The sequence below is a fragment of the Solanum stenotomum genome, chromosome 1 (genome assembly GCF_019186545.1).
Source record: "Solanum stenotomum isolate F172 chromosome 1, ASM1918654v1, whole genome shotgun sequence".
NCBI classification, from domain to species: Eukaryota; Viridiplantae; Streptophyta; class Magnoliopsida; order Solanales; family Solanaceae; genus Solanum; species Solanum stenotomum.
In genome coordinates this window covers 100,458,839-100,475,968 of record NC_064282.1, presented here as the reverse complement: position 1 = coordinate 100,475,968, position 17,130 = coordinate 100,458,839, and the positions used below count along the sequence as shown (strand labels likewise).

Sequence of the window (17,130 nt, the reverse complement as noted above, 5' to 3'; positions counted from 1 at the left end):
TGAAATGAGAGTATTTCGAAATTATAAGATTATTTTACTAATATCAAAATAGTTAATCGTGAAACAACTAACATCTAAATATTCTCTTCATTCATTTTTACTTGTCACTTATTTTTAAAATAAATTTTTATTTTTACTTGTCTCACTTTTAATATATGAAGAAAAAATATTTTTCTTCATATTTTATCTTTAACATTAAATATTTATTTTCTAAATTATTTTTTAAGACCTAATATTAAATATTATTTTAATAGAGATAATAAATAATTAATCTCGAAATAACTTGGCGGAAGTGGCTCTGCTTTGTGTCCTTGTGCACTTGGATTGTTTAAATTGATTCAAAAAAATCTATCTGTCAAAATCATAACCCCACAGAAAATGCCCCCGGCGACCCCTCAATCCACCGCCGCCACCACCGCCGCCGCCGCTTCTACCGCCAATCACCGCCCAGGAAACTCCAATTCTAACCTAAACCCTAACAAAATTGACCTAAAAAACCCTAACAATTTCAACCGAGCAACCAATTCGCGTATCTCTTCCGTAGACACCGATATGCCCGACCCGAATTCCTCGACCGGGAATACTGCTGCCCGTCCCTCTTCTTCGAATGCCTTAACGCCGATCAAAATTGACGGATGGGAGGAGGATGCTGTTCTGTCCCAATCCAAGCATTTGCATCGAGTGGAAGTTTACAAAAGGAGGAATCGACGGAGTAAGCAACTCCAGCGTATATACAGAGATTGTTACTGGTCGTTAATGGAGGAAGTCAAGCTCAAGCATAGAGAGTATTGCTGGAAGTTTGGAATGAGTGCTTTTCAGGAAGATGAGGATAAGAATAATAAGGATGGTACTCTAGGAACTGGAGAGAACAACGGGAATGCGGTTACCAGTAATACGTGTGGGGTTCATGGCTGTAAGTCGAAGGCAATGGCGCTTACGAGGTTCTGTCATATGCATATATTGTCAGATTCCAAGCAGAAGCTGTACAAGGCTTGCAGTTTTGCCATCAAAAGGTATTTTTCTTTTCTTCACATCTCATACATTTATGTCTTAGTATTTTGCGCAGTTCTAAGCTTTATGAAGAAATATATCTTTTCATATGTATGTGACTCTCAATTCGATATGATTATCCTGCCTTAGAATATCCAGCACTACATGTTATTACCCTTGCTATTAGGTTATCCTGATTCCTGAGTATAGTTACTATGCAAATCTGCAGACAGTGGAAAAGGTAGTATCTTGTGTGGGTATGCACGCGTGAACTATCTTGCTTGGAGTGTAATTTGTGTCTCAAAGATGCGTCCTTTCTGAATTGTTTCTGAAGCAGAATGTATATGCTCGCGCCCAATTTGTTTATTGTTTGGTATAAAGCTGGTTATTTTGCTAACATATAACAAAAAGATCTCATCTTTTTTCCTCAAAAGGAACTTTGCCAATTAGCTTCAAGTTTTTGTTGTTCTTTTTTCCTTTTCCTATTTTGTTAAGATTCTTTAGTTTTTCTGGAATCTTTTGTGATGATTTCCTGATAAATTTTACCCTTGTGCAACGATTGCCCTTGTACCTAGCAAGCAGAACATGTGTGTGTAAGAGAGTATGGCTCTGGAAGGCTGTAAGCTAAAGTAAAAGCAGTTTAGGTAGTTGGATCCACTTATGTTCTGATAGCCTTTACGAGTAAGATTAGGTCGTATGGTGTGTGTTTATCATTTTAATGTTTTATGATCATTGGACTTCACTTCCCCAGCAACTATGCTTTGTTTTGAATTGTACCCTGCAACTTTTAACTTTCTAACCTCATGGTATAGTGCCTGTGGGATCTAGTTCTGATTCCTACAATTTATCTTTTCCTGCTCTTCAGAATTACGAAACTACCTTCTTGTTATTCATTTTGCTCCAGCCTATGTACGCTTAAACCTTCCCCAAGATATTAACCATCAATATTTCCGCCAAGTTCAATGCCTAAATCTGGCTTTGTATTGAATCCTAAAAGGTGCTGTAAATCCCCGTACTTTGTAGTAAGTAAAGAAGAAACTTCCAACTGTGGTGATTGTTATTTTTTGTTAATTTAGAAATCTGTTGTTTCCAGCTCTGAAGCTCAGTGGATAATGACTCTTCCTCTGTCCTGCTCCGCTTAAATGCAAAACTTTGTTAACTAGCCAACATTTGAATTCCCCACGTACATCTAAGAGACATTCTGCTGTGTGCTACCTCAGCTGTTGAACCAAAAAAACCCACTAGAACCTTCTTTGTTTCGTGTACTACTATTTATCCAAAAAAAGAACTTTCTCCCAGTGAGAAGGCATTTGACTTTCCAATTGAGAAGTCTAATTACCAGTTCATATCCGTTAATCATCACCATAGTTATAACTTTATGGATGCACCTTTTTCTCAAAATAAAAATTGTACATAGGTACCTAATACATCTTATCTTATCCTCCCTCTACTTCTGTTTCCTTCCATTTCTTCATTCAAGCTGGATTTTAGTTTTTTCAACTCGTTTTTCCCAATTCCTCTGCTCTTTGGGGTAGAAACTGGCATGCCAGGCCCCTTCTTATCTAGTTGTGATTTCCTCTCATCAATCTTCATCAACAATTCTATGGTTTCTTTTTCAAACCCTTTGAAAGCCAACCCGTATGTATTACTCAACTATAAGATATGTGAATTAACCCAGTTTAATGTTTCTGTCTTGATATCTTCTTGAGAAATTGGGAGCTGAATATTGACTGGTTCAGCCTCATGAATCTGTTGTAACTGCATTTTTTGTTCTGTCTCTTGTGTGTCATTGACTATTATGGTATCAAATTCCTCTCCTTCCTTTTTGTGGTCAATTTTCGTGACTTTGTATCAGGAATCTTTGTCTGGGTGTTTAAGAGGTTTCTTTCTCCCCCTTCCTTTTGCATCATCATAGTATCCTCCACCTCAACTGCTATTTCCCAGTTCCTGAAAGCTTGTAGAAACTTTGATGCCAAGTCCTTAAGTTCTAAAAAACCTTTATTCCCCTCCATGTGCCTCTCACTATAAAGTTCTTGGGCTTTTTAATATTCCCAGCTGGGCTTGGGTTTTTTAGAGGTTGAGTAGGTTTTAGGCCTGGATTTAAATTGAGCAAAGTCTGACCTGTATTTGTCTTTGGAGTTGGACCCATAGTGGGGCCTGAACCTACGACGTTTGCTGGCTCCCCACGTGGTTTCCTACTGGCATCTCCACCAGCCCTTGTATTACCCTCTGGGTAGATCCTCGAAGTCGGTTGGGTAAAAGGGTTTTCCTTTCGTTCTTCCCCGATGGAGTACCTCGTTGTCGTCTCTGTCCATAGCTGCACGGAGTATGAGATTCCGGCATTCAACACAGTCACCTCCTTCGGAGTCCTCGACCCGTCGCCTTCAACTTTAATTCTAGCCCATTTAAGGTGATTTCTTAGTAGCGGCTCTTCCTTAATTTCAACCCAACCCCCACAGAAATAACCAATGGCTTTAGAAGTCGTCTTCGACCATAGATGCAGTGGAAGACCTACGATCCTGATCCAGGTCGAACTTGGTCCATTCCATTATCGTTGGGGTCCACCAACCCAGTTGGATCTTTGAGTTGTTCCAAATCCAATCCCCTGTAATCACCTGTTCCACCGTGACTCTTGTTGCAAACTCGAACAAAATCTTTCCGTCCCCCATCTCGTAAATATTCAAGCCATGAGTTTGTCTCCAGATCTTATTGGCCCATCCTCTCACCTCCGGCTGAGTGGCTACCTTCATATTCCTCTCTTTAAAATTTCCCACTAGGCTTCTCTGTAGGACTTCGTTTTGTGTGTTTGAGGTGTCATTAATGTTGATGATTTCCTTCTCCTTCATTAAAGTTGTTGTTGTAGCATTAACTCCCTCCTCTTTCCTATTTGACCATTTAAGCTCCTCAGTGTTTGGAAACTTCGCCAATCCCTTTCTCAGTGTTTCCATTGGTTCAGGTTTGAAACTAACTCCTCTTTTTGGTGCGTGGTTTTCCATCGTTTGGCATCTCCTTTCTTTTTCTCTTGAGTAGTGTATCCCTTTCTCATTAATTCTTTTGATTATAGTAGTTGGGTAAAATATCTGGCCCAGGCTGACATTTAGTTCTTTTAAAAAAGAAGGAATTTGGCACAGGTCATTTCCTACTTGGAAAACATGTAGCCCATCATGGTTTTTGAGTTCTGGCCAGTACTTTGAAATGTTTCTGGTCCATTCGAGGTGATCTATATTTGTCAATTCTACTGATTTTGCCAATTGCTTCTTGCCTGCTGCACTCCTGTCCCACACCCATCAAAGTTTATGCAAATCCTAGTGTTCGTCCCGGTGGTATTACTGTAACTATCTTTTAGAACTCCTATATTATCAACTTTAAGAAGTTTCTACAATTATTTTGTTTGCTCGGGATCCAGTCTATGAAAATCCACACTATTAAGTTGCGGTTGCATAGAATAGGTTTTCACCAAGACTTTCACTAAATTTCCTTATCTTAATTGTTTCTTTTTCCAAAATAGATTGTCGTGAAGTTATGACATTTTTACTATATTAAAACAAAAAAAATACCATGGTCAACTTTTGAGTTCACCTATATGATTTGTGCTTTCATAAAGGATAACGTAAAAAAATCTTATTAAAAACAGAGAACTTCCATAGACAAATAGTATACTAGAAAATAGAGAGGCTACATAAAGAATAATTCTCTACGGAAAAAACACAGAATCTTCTGCACTAATAGCAACCTTGTGGGTGCACCAAATGCTTAACTTAAAATAAAATTCTACTTTTCAAATGTATAAAGTCATTCTAGCCTCCAGAGCTTAACACTTAAAGTGTGGGTTAGACACATCAAAGATCCAAACCCTGTTATTTAAGTTGGGAAGTGTAGAGGCGAGTTCATACTCCCACAGTTTCGAACCCGTGTGCCAACTGGAATTGGATAGAAGTCACGAGAGATTTCTCTGATGTATAAAAAAGTCTTTGAAGTTATTCTTTGTTCTTTTAGAAAGTTCTGTTTCTCTCCCTTCATAGACCACACGAGAACTAGATGAGCATCTTCTCATGCCCTACATCTTTTCTTTCTTCTTCTGAAGGCCGAGCTGTGTAGTACATTTTCACTTTGCCCAACATTGTCCACTGTACTCCAAACCAGTGTACATGACATGTACCACAGTGGGGTTGCCACGCGACAATGCAACAGAAGTTAGTCCCCATCTTCGCCCAAGCATTTGGACACAAAGCACTGCCTAACATATGTGAGCCTCCTCTTTCTCAAGTTCTCAGCTGTCAGTGTTGTTCACCTTTCTAACAGCCAAGATAAAACACATGTTAAGAATCCAGATCCACAAGTGCAGGAAGCGTGAGTTGTGTCTTAGAAAAAATATGATAGTATGGCCCCCAAGGCCTAGCTCGAGTGGCAAAAGGTGGAGGATTTGTGGCTTAGGTCGCAGGTTCAAGCCCCACACCATGCAAAGTGAAGCCTGGTATTTAAGTGGAGAGGGGCGGGCCCATTATCCACCGAGTTTAGAAGGCTGTGATTGGTCCAAAGGGCAGGTCACAGACGGATTTCTCAGTTATAAAATAAAATAAAATATGATAGTATGAATTTGTTGAGTACAATCCACCTCTCCTCAAACCCAACTTGATGAGTGCTGGCTAGCATATGTTGTCTTCTGCTTGTAGAGCATTTCAATTGAAATTTGTCTACCTCTCAGCCTTGTAGGTTCTTCTGAGCATCAAAATCTGGATGTACTTGTCCATCTTGTGTCCTACATATCTACTCACGACATCTCATCTCTCTCGCTCAATACTTTATATATGTCGTAGAAAATGATCCACAAGGTGTTTTATTTAACTACTTGTGACCCCAAAAACTTATAAAAATCGATTCTGCTGTCATCCCGTTTGTGTAGCACTGCCACTTAAGTCTTTGCACCCCAGGATGTTTCTTCATAGTGTACGACTGTGAGGATTGGTGTTTCTCCATAGTCCTCGACCGAAGAGTTACATGATGTTTCAAGTCCTCCATGACCCATTCATATCTCATGCTTTTACGTGATTCACAACCCTCCATAAAGCCTGCTCTTTGCCTTGAATCTCCATAATTTCCTAGTAGTGCTTTGTTGAATATCCTCAAGTCTTTCAATGCAAGTCCTCTGAATGTTCTCAAGTCTGTAAACTTTTGAGTGCCCTAGCGCCTTCAGTTGTCATTTAAATTTCTTTTTAGTTTGAAGTGAACCCCTCCCAATTATCTCATTCTTCTCGCAAAAAAATAATAATTTTGAACTACCTGGCCGTCATCACTTCTTGCTGAAGTTACCAGACGACTCCCAAAACCATTATTCAACTTTTTGGACTTCAGATTTTCCTCAATATTCTCAGTATGTAGTATGCCTCTCATTATGCTTTCATCATCTTGTTCTTCTAAACACTTCTTATTGCACTTGGAACAGGATAACCCACAGTTATAGATATATGCAGCAGGAATCTGATGCTTTAGAGTCACGATTAGGTGTAGAAGTACTCATTTCACTTGCTAGCTTCTGTAGTTGAAGACTATTAGATTCGCCTTTTAAAAACAAATCCAAGTGACAGGTGTAAACATGTTTACCCCGGAGAATCATACTAAACTTTACTATGTACAAGCAATGGTATTTACTAGAAAACTGGAGCTAGGCATGTAACAGTGCTCTCGCTCTCCTTCAATTCGCAGACCACTGTGGGTGAGCGGCCTGTTGTTGGGTTGCTTGCATTGAGGCAAGGCACTTCAGTGTGCTAGTCTTGTTTCTATGGGTGACTGACATAATCTATTTGCTGAAATGGCTCTTAATTGTGTGGTGTCTGCTGGCTGGTAAGTTGGTCCGTCAGTGGGGCACTGGTGTTAATGGTGGGGGCACAGGTACATTAGGAACATGTGGTGCTCTGATGTTTTGGTTGCTTGCACACTGAGGCATGACCAAAGGTGCACTTGTGTTATGAGTCATGGAGTATAGTAGGACAACAGGCTGTAACAGTCCTCTTTTCTTGTATATAGTTTTTACGTGTAATGTATATTCTTTGTTTCACTTGGTTTAGTTTTGGCATCCAGTTCCATGAGCAGCCTTTTCACTCAAATTGTTTGTTCTTCTCCTAGTAGCTAACTTGCAATGTTTTGCTGTAATCACTGACTGCATCTGGATGCATTCTTGTTTTTTTCATTTCATAAAAGTAACCGCTGCTGCTGTGATTTTCATGAGTTCAGATTTTGTGGATCCTAATCGTAAAGCATTGGGAGATATCTTATTACTAGTTAGAGTTAAGATAGTATTACTTATCGATCTAGCTTCGTTGCTTTATTTTGCAGTTCGCCAACAGGGCCCATACTTTGTGGGAAGCCAATATTGAGGTCTGCTGTTCCTTCCTACTGCTCTCTTCATTCTCAGAAGGCTGAAAAGCACGTGGCACGGGCTTTAAAGAAGGCAGGACTTAATGCCTCTAACACAAGTAAAATAGTCCCCAAGTTTCATGTTATAGTTGCGGAATGTGTTAGCCAGATCCAAAACAGAAGAAGAGCTGCACAAAAAGCAACTCTAGAGATGGCCGAGGTGAAAGAGGAGAGCAGCTGTTAAGGCCGAGCATCATGTAAAACTGAAGCCTGTATATTTTCTTGGCAAGTTGGTGATGCAACTATAACAAGTATATTTGGTTAAATAGGATTTTGTGTGGGAAGACAGGAGTTATGACTTGGAAGAAAAGATTGTATGTATAAAAGGGTACTGCAAACTAACCGAATTTCGTCTATATCGAGCTACATTTGTTCAATATGTTCTCTGATTATGTTGTTCTTGTTTGTGATCCATGCAATGTTGGAAGATTATGTAACAAGAAACATACAACAATTCAGTTGTATTTTAACTCAATATTTTTGTTAAATAAAGTTCATTTTTGAACCTGACATCTGCTAATGGTTGCTGCAATTCTTGCTGCTCTGTTTGTATTGTGTGCTCTCAGGAAGAATGTATTTTTTATTTTTTTTTGGTTTCTCACTTGGTGTTCGGAGTCTGACTATGCCTTTATGGACGGAGAGATTAGGCTTTTTCTTCTATTTAAAAGATGTGAAAATAAAATATAAGTTGGATCTTTTTACAGAGTTTTTTTTCTTCTATTTAAATGGTAAAGAATTATGGTGAACCATTGGTGGTCACAATTTTCTTCCAATGATTTTTGTGCCAGAAAAATAACATAGTAATAATTACATTTCAAATTTTGGTCAAAATTTTCTTTTTTCATATATTTCTTTGACTAATATTTTAAAATGTGTTTTTTCACCATATCAATATGAAAATAATTACGATTCATAGTATTTTTTTGTATAGTTTTTTTATATTGAGCAACTTTCACATATAGCAAACATAAAAATCATATTTGTATGTTATACCTATAATTTGCATAATTGCGCTCCATAGCAAATTTTATGTTTGCTATGGAGCTTTTGATTTGTATAATTCGCTACAAACATTCAATTTTATACAAATTGTTCAGTTTTGTATAAACTCATTTATACATTGTAATTTGTATAATAAGATCTATATTTGTATAATTATAAGTGTATAGGACGAATATATATGTATTTGTATTTGTATATACACTTTTCTCTCGCTTTATACAAACAAAAACACATTTTATACATTTTATACCGAAATGTATAAAATGGCTAATTGTATATCGAATCAGATGGCAAAAAAAAAAGATATTTGCTGCGAATTAAAATTAAAATAAATTATGGCTATGACATTTTATTTTTTTCATTTTAAATTATGGAGTAAATATAATCCAATTTAGCTTCAATCGATTAATCAAATTGACTTCCAGTAAGCGAAAATTACCACATGAGAATAATGAGATGGTAATCCTATTTTATACTTACCTTTTCTTTTTTTGATAACGCAACATGTACCTCTCTCTTATTTTTTCTTTGTAATATTATAATCTTATTTTCAATATTATAAAATGATCGAAAATAATATAATCATCAAGATATTATATTCATAAAAATAATACAACACAACATAATATAATCCAATACATGAATAAGCATAGTTTAAGACAGAAATGTCCTTAATACAAGCATTACTAATCTCAATATTATTGATACACACAGAGGCAGGGTCAAATAGGGCCGAGAGGATGCATCCGAACCCCTTTAACGGAAAATTGCTATGTTAATACATGGTTAAAATAATTTTAATGTATATATAGTACAAATATTGAACCTTGTGTTTTCTTGTTAATTTTAATCCTTTAGTGAAAATTTTAGCTCCGCTACTAAATAATACTCTGCCAAACGACCGGTTAACATCAAGCTGTTGGAGTTTAACACATTCAGCCAACAGCATAAAACGTAAATTTCTATAATTCATAAAAAACTTAGCATTTCTTGAGTCGAGACAAACTAAGGAATCTCTTAATTAACAATAAGGCCAAATCATATTTGTTAATTTTTTCTATATAAACACTGAACTAATTAATGTTTTTGAAGCAAACACAACATCAACAAAAGTGGTTAATTTCATTTTTTTCATCATAACACATTTTTATTATACAATTGTCAACTTAATTAGTTAAACCATGGCAAAAAAAGTAGTACTAACAACCATGACTTTGTTGTTGTTGATGATTTTGGGACTTAGTTACCTTCACATTACTACTGCAGCAACCAATGGCAATGGCAACAACAATGGCAATAGTGGCAATGGGACTGGCAAACGCAATGGCAAAGGTACTGGCAATGTACAAGTATTTCCAGCACGTAACGGGCATGAAATAGGATATGATGTACAAGTATTTCCAGCACGGAACGAGCATGAAATAGAAAAACTAACGAATTTGTTGAGAGGAGCAGGCATGCATGCAAGGCTACAAACTAGTTGTTCTTGCTATAATTGTGGTACTTATCAATGTTACTGCAGAGGTTGTAGCTCAGAAATGTGCTGCATATAATGATAAAAAGTTAAAGAAGTGTTCATGATCACATGAAAGGAAAATAAATTGGAAGAAAATAAAAACATTTGTTATATGTGGCTTCGGTTAAATATGTGATGTATTTATTGATTTGATGTAAACCTCGAGTGAGGGTAAACTTGTACTCTTTCTAAGAGTGTTGTAACTTGTATCCTAAGATTTGAAACTATGTGCTTTTTAGTAGAAATGGACCTTGGATATAACTCTATGTCAAAAGCGTTGATACCGTGATAAGGAAATAGACTATAGGTCTAACTCAATCACAGAAGCTAGCTCATGAGGTGAGAATTACCTAAATTCTTATATCCGTGGAGGACTCAAGATTTTCACGCGAAGAAGCTAAATTTAACACCTATTCTATATGCATAAAACAAAAATTGACCTTGTATGTACAATGTAATTTTCCGGGGAAGGAGGTTTGGATGAAACCCCTAGATCCACTCGTGCATCGTGTACAAAACAAACTCATAATTCTTCTCTGTATGGAGAGATCTGAAGGCATCAATCACACAAAAGATGCATGGCGCGCACAAGATGCATTATTGGGCTAACCTGAAGCAAGAGCTATATGGATGTTTCAGCAGTAGGCTGTGACTGATTCATACGACACCCGAGTCGAGACTTTGGAGTAGGCTGCAGCTGCAAGAAGATACTTGTCGAATCATTGGGATCGACATAGCTGCAAAATAAGAAAGAAAGACTTTTGAAACTTATGGTCTAAAACCTGTCTTAGAAAGTTATATGGGCTATAAATCATCTCATTAAGGGTATACAGAAAGTTTAAAGGTAAATGTCTCGTTCTTTTTGGGGAAAGTTAGAAAGGATAAAGTGATGCATAAATTGGGACAGAGGGAGTAATTCCATTGTACAAAAAGCAAGCAATGTGACATACGCATATCTCGTCATCTCATCGACTGGTGTTTTGGTTGCTTCATGAAGAGGATCTACGCGATGCTTTGCCCTTGACCGTCTGTAACGTCGTCTCACTTTTCCAATTAATTTGAAAACTAATGGAGTGAAAGCCTCACAATCACATTCCTTGAACATAATTTTAAACGAATGAGGAATTATGCTGTCTTCGTTAGCATTAGCTGGTATAACCTGAAATAGGCTAAAATCAGTCATCTGAAGTAAGGTTGATATATAGTTCATGAATAATAAATCTATCTATCTATTATACTTACCGGATTTACATATCCAGAAATGTTTTTGCAGAAGAATATTGGTTGATTTAATTTTTCGCCATGAACAAAAAGCTGCAGAATGAAGTAGATTTGGGTCAGCCAGAGCAGTTATCGGTTTTCTATATATTGTTTCTTATTCCGCTCGTCACAAAAACCCATGATTTGGTAGCAAAATACTCTCTCCGTTTCAATTTGTTTGTCTTACTTTCCTTTATATGCGTTCCAAAAGAATGTCTCTTTCTTTTTCGACAACTCCTTAATTATAATTTTCCGCATGACATGTTTAAGACCACAAGATTAAAGGCCGACATATTTGTAGTTTAAGAATACAAGATTCAAATATCTTCTTTACTTTCTTAAACTCCGTGTCAAGTCAAAACTAGACAAACAAATTGAAACGGAGAGTGTAATTGACGGAACTACATAGTCTTCAAGTAAGAGAGAAAGAGAAGAAATCATCAAGGCATTGGGAGAACTCCTACACATAAATGTGTGTGTTTGTATATCTAAAAAAATTCCTCCTTTAAACCAACTAACTCTTAATGCCGGATCCACCTCTGCTCTTATTCAACTACTTCGACCATTTTTGAATCGAGCCACAAAAATATATCAAAATCTAGACAACATGTCACAACAATAAGAACAGAGATACAATCAAGTAGTGAAGCACAACTCGACTACAAAAAGATTGAATTGAACGAAATGTTTGAGCTATCTCTTATCACATCAAGGTAGTCATCCAAGTGCAATGATACCAAACATGGAAAACAAAGGCGGAAGCTTTATTAGTGGTTTAAGCACAAAAATGAAATAAAGCGTGAGTTTTTTTTTTTTTTTTGAGAAAGGTAACAAATAAAGCGTGAGTTTTAGTGACAAAAAGCGTGATTGAAGGGAATGATAAAAGATGCTATATATGTAGCAAAACCAAACAACAATTATTCAGTGTTGCTCTCTTCAAGACAGAGCATATGGGTGATGAGATGCACACCTTATCGGCTTGTGCCCTATATCGCAGCTAGCTTCAGGGCTTAACGGCCTTTAACAACACTTTCAAGTCTAAGACAGTTACCCCAACAAACAATAAAATAGACAACAAATGCAGGAATTCAACACGGTGATATTGCTTAGCTAGAACTAACCAACAATAACATACCAAGTGTATAGTCTCATAAGTGGGGTTTGGGGAGGGTAGAGTGTACGTAGACATTACCCCTAACCTGGGAGGTAGAGAGGTTGTTTCCGATAGACCCTTGACTCAAGATAAAGCATATCATAACATGTTAGGAAAGGAAATAAACGGAAGTGAAGAAACCATGGCAAGATACTATAAAAAGCAAGACAATGCATACAGTAAAAAGGACAGGAAGTAACAAAAATCGAAGGGCAAGAAACTACAGGAGAAATACCACGACTACTAGTAAGGAAGGATAAGCAAGACAATGCTAGCTAGAACTAACCAGACAACAGTATATCAGATCGAAGCACATGCAAAGTCGAGAAAACTCAAATGTTTTAGTATCCCTGGAACCTTCATTCAAGATTCTGTACAACAACTTGAAATATAAGTCCTATAAGACTATAAACAAAAGAGGGCATATGGTCATCCTGGAACCTAAAGATATCAACCTCGCGTGTTGCAATTTTATCGGATAAATTCAAATAAATATAAACAAGAAACGAATCCAACAAACAAAGACATGGATTTGAAGCAGAAACCATTTTTTCCACATGATTCATAAAGTGTATATTTCCTACAGAATCAGGCAATCGAAAGCAAGAAGGACGAGCATTACATACCAAGGGAATGTCAAAAGCAATGAAGTTGTCCCTAGGATTCTTTGCAACAAAGACCATCCGGATATTCGATAAGTAAATGGTTCCTTTTGTTTGTACTTCTCCTAAACTGCAAAAGCAAAATATTCATAATTCATGTCAATGCAGATGTCATTAACTTGGTTTAAAATACCAAAATATAAGAAAAAAACAAACAAACAAAAAGTGAAGAAAGAGACCATAGCCCGAGAAGGCGATGCACAAATAACGTTGATCTTTCCTAAGTTCAATACCACTACCCAGCCACTCCATCCACACTGAATAAACTCAATGCATTAATCAAGCCCAACAATACAAATACATGCTTCATGTCCAGGCTATCTCAACTAATTCCACGTGCTACCTGTTACCTCCCACCAGCACAACTATCGCATAACTCTGTCCATCCAAACTTATAATAAGAGGAAATCACCCAATATTTCCGTCTTAGCTGAGATTTGATGCTAACACGTCCATGTTTCTCAGCTCAATTCATTAATCACTATGCCATAATACCATGTTAAATTAACTCTTACACCTAACTCACACCCACTGTCGAGGCTAGAATTTTTAATAAGGGGTTCAAAATTTGAAGAACTAAACACATGAACTAATCAAAGAGGGTTCCACATCTACTATACATACATAAAATATAATTTTAACCATATATAAATAATAATATTTTCGCAAAAGGAGGTTTGGATGAACCCCTAATAGTATGGTAGCTCCGCCCCTACTCACACCCTGAAAAAGTTAGCTCAAAAAAAGGAAAACGGAGAATTGTCTTGAGCCTTATAAGAAGCCCACCATTCCATTCATTCACTCATCCCATTCATTGTGACACATTTCATTCATCACACATATTTTTTTCTTATGACAAGGGAAACTGCAACCGCTACCTTTGCAAAATCTCCGCTCCTATGCAATAGCTCGCAAACCACATAGGAAAGGTAACCCGCACTACGCAAGCCCGGTGCGACAACCCAGAAGGCAAACTCTTTATTTTCACTGGCAAAGGGTTTCGAACTTGAGACCTCCAACATGAAAGTCTCAAGCCCAAACCACTGGGCCACCCCGAAAATATTCATCACACATATTTGGGTGGTGCATTCAATAAACTTAATCTATCCACTAAAATAAATTAATCTCATGAAAATCTATACCATAATCTCGTAAATTGCACTACTTACAAAATTAATCACACTTATTTTTTTGCCCAAGATCTGAAATTCAAATGAATTAGAAAATAAAGAAAACAAAATGGAAAAAAAATGCAAACAAAGAAGAATAAATAGGTACCGAGGAATGTTATCGATCTGAAATTCAATTCCATCGCTAGCAAAGACGAACAATTCATTGAGAAATGGTGCTGGCATTCCATGAGCAAATAATTTAGGATTCAATGACATTTTCGACTAACAACAAAATCAAATATTTGATCGATTATCAGAAATGGCCTTTGTTTTTTTTTTTGGAATAATGTTTTGAAAATTTCAAATTCCGTGTATTTATGGGTTACTCTTAAACGTGTTTATCGCGTGTAAAGCTTTATACCCTATACCAAGTATTGTTTGACAAAGTATATAAAAATAATTAGGGGTGTGCATTAGTGCATAGATCGGTTCGTTCAGTTTTATGTATTATTGATTAGGATTATCTGTTTCTGATTTTTAAATATGCTAAATTAATATCAAATCAAAATATATTTTTATCAGTTTTGACCATTAACGATTCGTTTTCGGTTTATCCAATAAGAAAATATTCATAAATAAAGACATAATACATAAATATGTCATTTAACTTGACTTCATTTTATATTTATACCCTCTAACTTTGGGTGTGCACAAGTAAACACTTGAACTTGTATAAAGTTGAACAAGTAGACACATGAGTTCTACGTGACATAATACACGTAGGACACCACGTATGATGCAAATTGTCATGTAGGATGTCGCATAGGACGTGTGTGTCTATTTGTTCAATTTTATACATGTTTAAGTGTCTACTTGTGTACACTCAAAGTCAGAGGGCATAAAAGTAAAATGAGGTCAAGTTAAAGGGCATATTTATATCTTATGCCTAAAATAACTATATGATTTCTCACTTCTCTAACAATTTGACACGATACAATGAGACATGCAAATCGGTTGTAGATGCTTTGATATAGTGAAATGAGAAATTGAATCAATAAGAGTAGATGTAGTACGAAGGCTACAATCACATGTTACAACCAAAACATAATATGGAATTTCAGATGTGAAGTAGAAGTAATGTGACGTGTGAAGTGTGTAGACCGTAGTGTAGAGTACTGATATAATGTTTAGTTATGTTAAATTATTACTATTTAATATTTATGACGGGTATAGTAGTAAATTATTATCGTCTTAATGAGTTATCGATTTACCGAATAACCCAATACTAAAAACAGATACCAAATTGATAACCCAATAATAACTCATTAATCTAATAATTCAATAGCATTTTTTGTCGATTCGATTTCTACACACCCGTAAGAATAATAATAATAAATTGTAATAGCAATGATGAGGTTAGTAGTATTCCTCATTGCTTTCTGAGTTGAATATGTTTTATGGGGCTTGTTTAGTACGGTTTACATCTTCTATGTAGTTTGAAGGTTATTATACAATGAGATTTGCCTAGTACACACAAGTGCTCACCAGAAAGACGGATGATGTGACAGAGCGTGTAGTGATTGTGGATTATACTGGGGGTCTCAAAAAAATGTTGAANATATTTTTTTATCAGTTTTGACCATTAACGATTCGTTTTCAGTTTACCGAATAAGAAAATATTCATAAAATAAAGACATAATACATAAATATACCCTTTAACTTGACTTCATTTTATATTTATATGTGCACAAGTAAACACTTGAACTTGTAGAAAGTTAAACAAGTAGACACATGAGTTCTACGTGACATAATACACGTAGGACACCATGTATGATGCAAATTGTCATGTAGGATGTCGCGTAGGACGTGTGTGTCTATTTGTTCAATTTTATACATGTTTAAGTGTCTACTTGTGCACACTCAAAGTCAGAGGGCATAAAAGTAAAATGAGGTCAAGTTAAAGGGCATATTTATATCTTATGCCTAAAATAAATATATGATTTCTCACTTCTCTGACAATTTGACACGATACAATGAGACATGCAAATTAGTTGTAGATGCTTTGGTATAGTGAAACAAGAAAATATAATGAGAAATTGAATCAATAAGAGTAGATGTAGTATGAAGGCTACAATCACATGTTACAACTAAAACATAATATGAAATTTCAGATGTGAAGTAGAAGTAATGTGACGTGTGAAATGTGTAGACCGGAGTGTAGAGTACTGATATAGTGTCTAGTTATGTTAAATTATTAATATTTAATATTTATGACGGGTATAGTAGTAAATTACTATCATCTTAATGAGTTATCAATTTACCCAATAACTCAATACTAAAAACCGATACCAAACTGATAACCCAATAATTTTTTTTTATAAAACCGTTTAAAACTCATTAACCTAATAATTCAATAGCATTTTTTTCGATTCGATTTCTATACACCCGTAAGAATAATACTAAATAAATTGTAATAGCAATGATGAGGTTAGTAGTATTCCTCACTGCTTTCTGAGTCGAATATGTTTCATGGGGCTTGTTTAGTACGGTTTACATCTTCTATGTAGTTTGAAGGTTATTATACAATGAGATTTGCCTAGTACACACAAGTGCTCACCAGAAAGACGGATGATGTGACAGAGCGTGTAGTGATTGTGGATTATACTGGGGGTCTCAAAAAAATGTTGAAGTTTAAAATTAGTTATATTGAAATTATTTTTTATTAATGGTTTGGTTGGGTGTATTAAGGATAGTTTCATTTTTACACATGTTTATTCATTTATTAAAATTTCTAATATATCCTACCAAACGACTCCTTAGTACTATCACATTTCATTTTACTTGTCCCTTGTTAATTTCGACACTCCCCTTAACAATGTGTTTAATGAATGTTATTTAAATTTAATTGTATTGCATGTATTGTTACTTTAAATAGAAGTTTTGTATTGATTAATTGTATTGTATTTTTCATTAAACTTATTGTTACGTACGAATGAAAAATCTAATGTGGTGTAATTATAG

General features: G+C 35.8%; 2 protein-coding genes across 2 annotated transcripts; one reads left to right on the top strand and one right to left on the bottom strand.

Moving 5' to 3' along the window:
• The first annotated feature begins 346 nt into the window (after positions 1–346).
• Positions 347–7,690, top strand: LOC125852110 (uncharacterized). The gene is made up of 2 exons (XM_049531847.1): positions 347–1,013; positions 7,324–7,690. Exons 1-2 carry the CDS (start codon positions 379–381, stop codon positions 7,586–7,588), a joined length of 900 nt encoding a protein of 299 aa, XP_049387804.1. The 5' UTR covers positions 347–378; the 3' UTR covers positions 7,589–7,690.
• Positions 7,691–9,545: 1,855 nt separating this feature from the next.
• On the bottom strand, positions 9,546–14,466 carry LOC125841753 (UPF0664 stress-induced protein C29B12.11c-like). Its single transcript, XM_049520929.1, has 6 exons — positions 14,276–14,466; positions 12,962–13,067; positions 11,165–11,236; positions 10,873–11,081; positions 10,533–10,659; positions 9,546–9,949 (listed from the first exon to the last, which is right to left on the bottom strand). Exons 1-5 carry the CDS (start codon positions 14,383–14,385, stop codon positions 10,545–10,547), a joined length of 612 nt encoding a protein of 203 aa, XP_049376886.1. The 5' UTR covers positions 14,386–14,466; the 3' UTR covers positions 9,546–9,949; positions 10,533–10,544.
• Positions 14,467–17,130: the final 2,664 nt, after the last annotated feature.

Coding starts and splice junctions, on each gene's coding strand:
- LOC125852110 (XM_049531847.1), top strand. CDS start 379: ATGCCCCCGGCGACCCCTCAATCCACCGCCGCCACCACCGCCGCCGCC. Junction 1,014..7,323: donor TGCAGTTTTGCCATCAAAAG/GTATTTTTCTTT, acceptor TTTATTTTGCAG/TTCGCCAACAGGGCCCATAC.
- LOC125841753 (XM_049520929.1), bottom strand. CDS start 14,385: ATGTCATTGAATCCTAAATTATTTGCTCATGGAATGCCAGCACCATTT. Junction 13,068..14,275: donor CAGATCGATAACATTCCTCG/GTACCTATTTAT, acceptor TTGCTTTTGCAG/TTTAGGAGAAGTACAAACAA. Junction 11,237..12,961: donor TTGCTTTTGACATTCCCTTG/GTATGTAATGCT, acceptor TTCATTCTGCAG/CTTTTTGTTCATGGCGAAAA.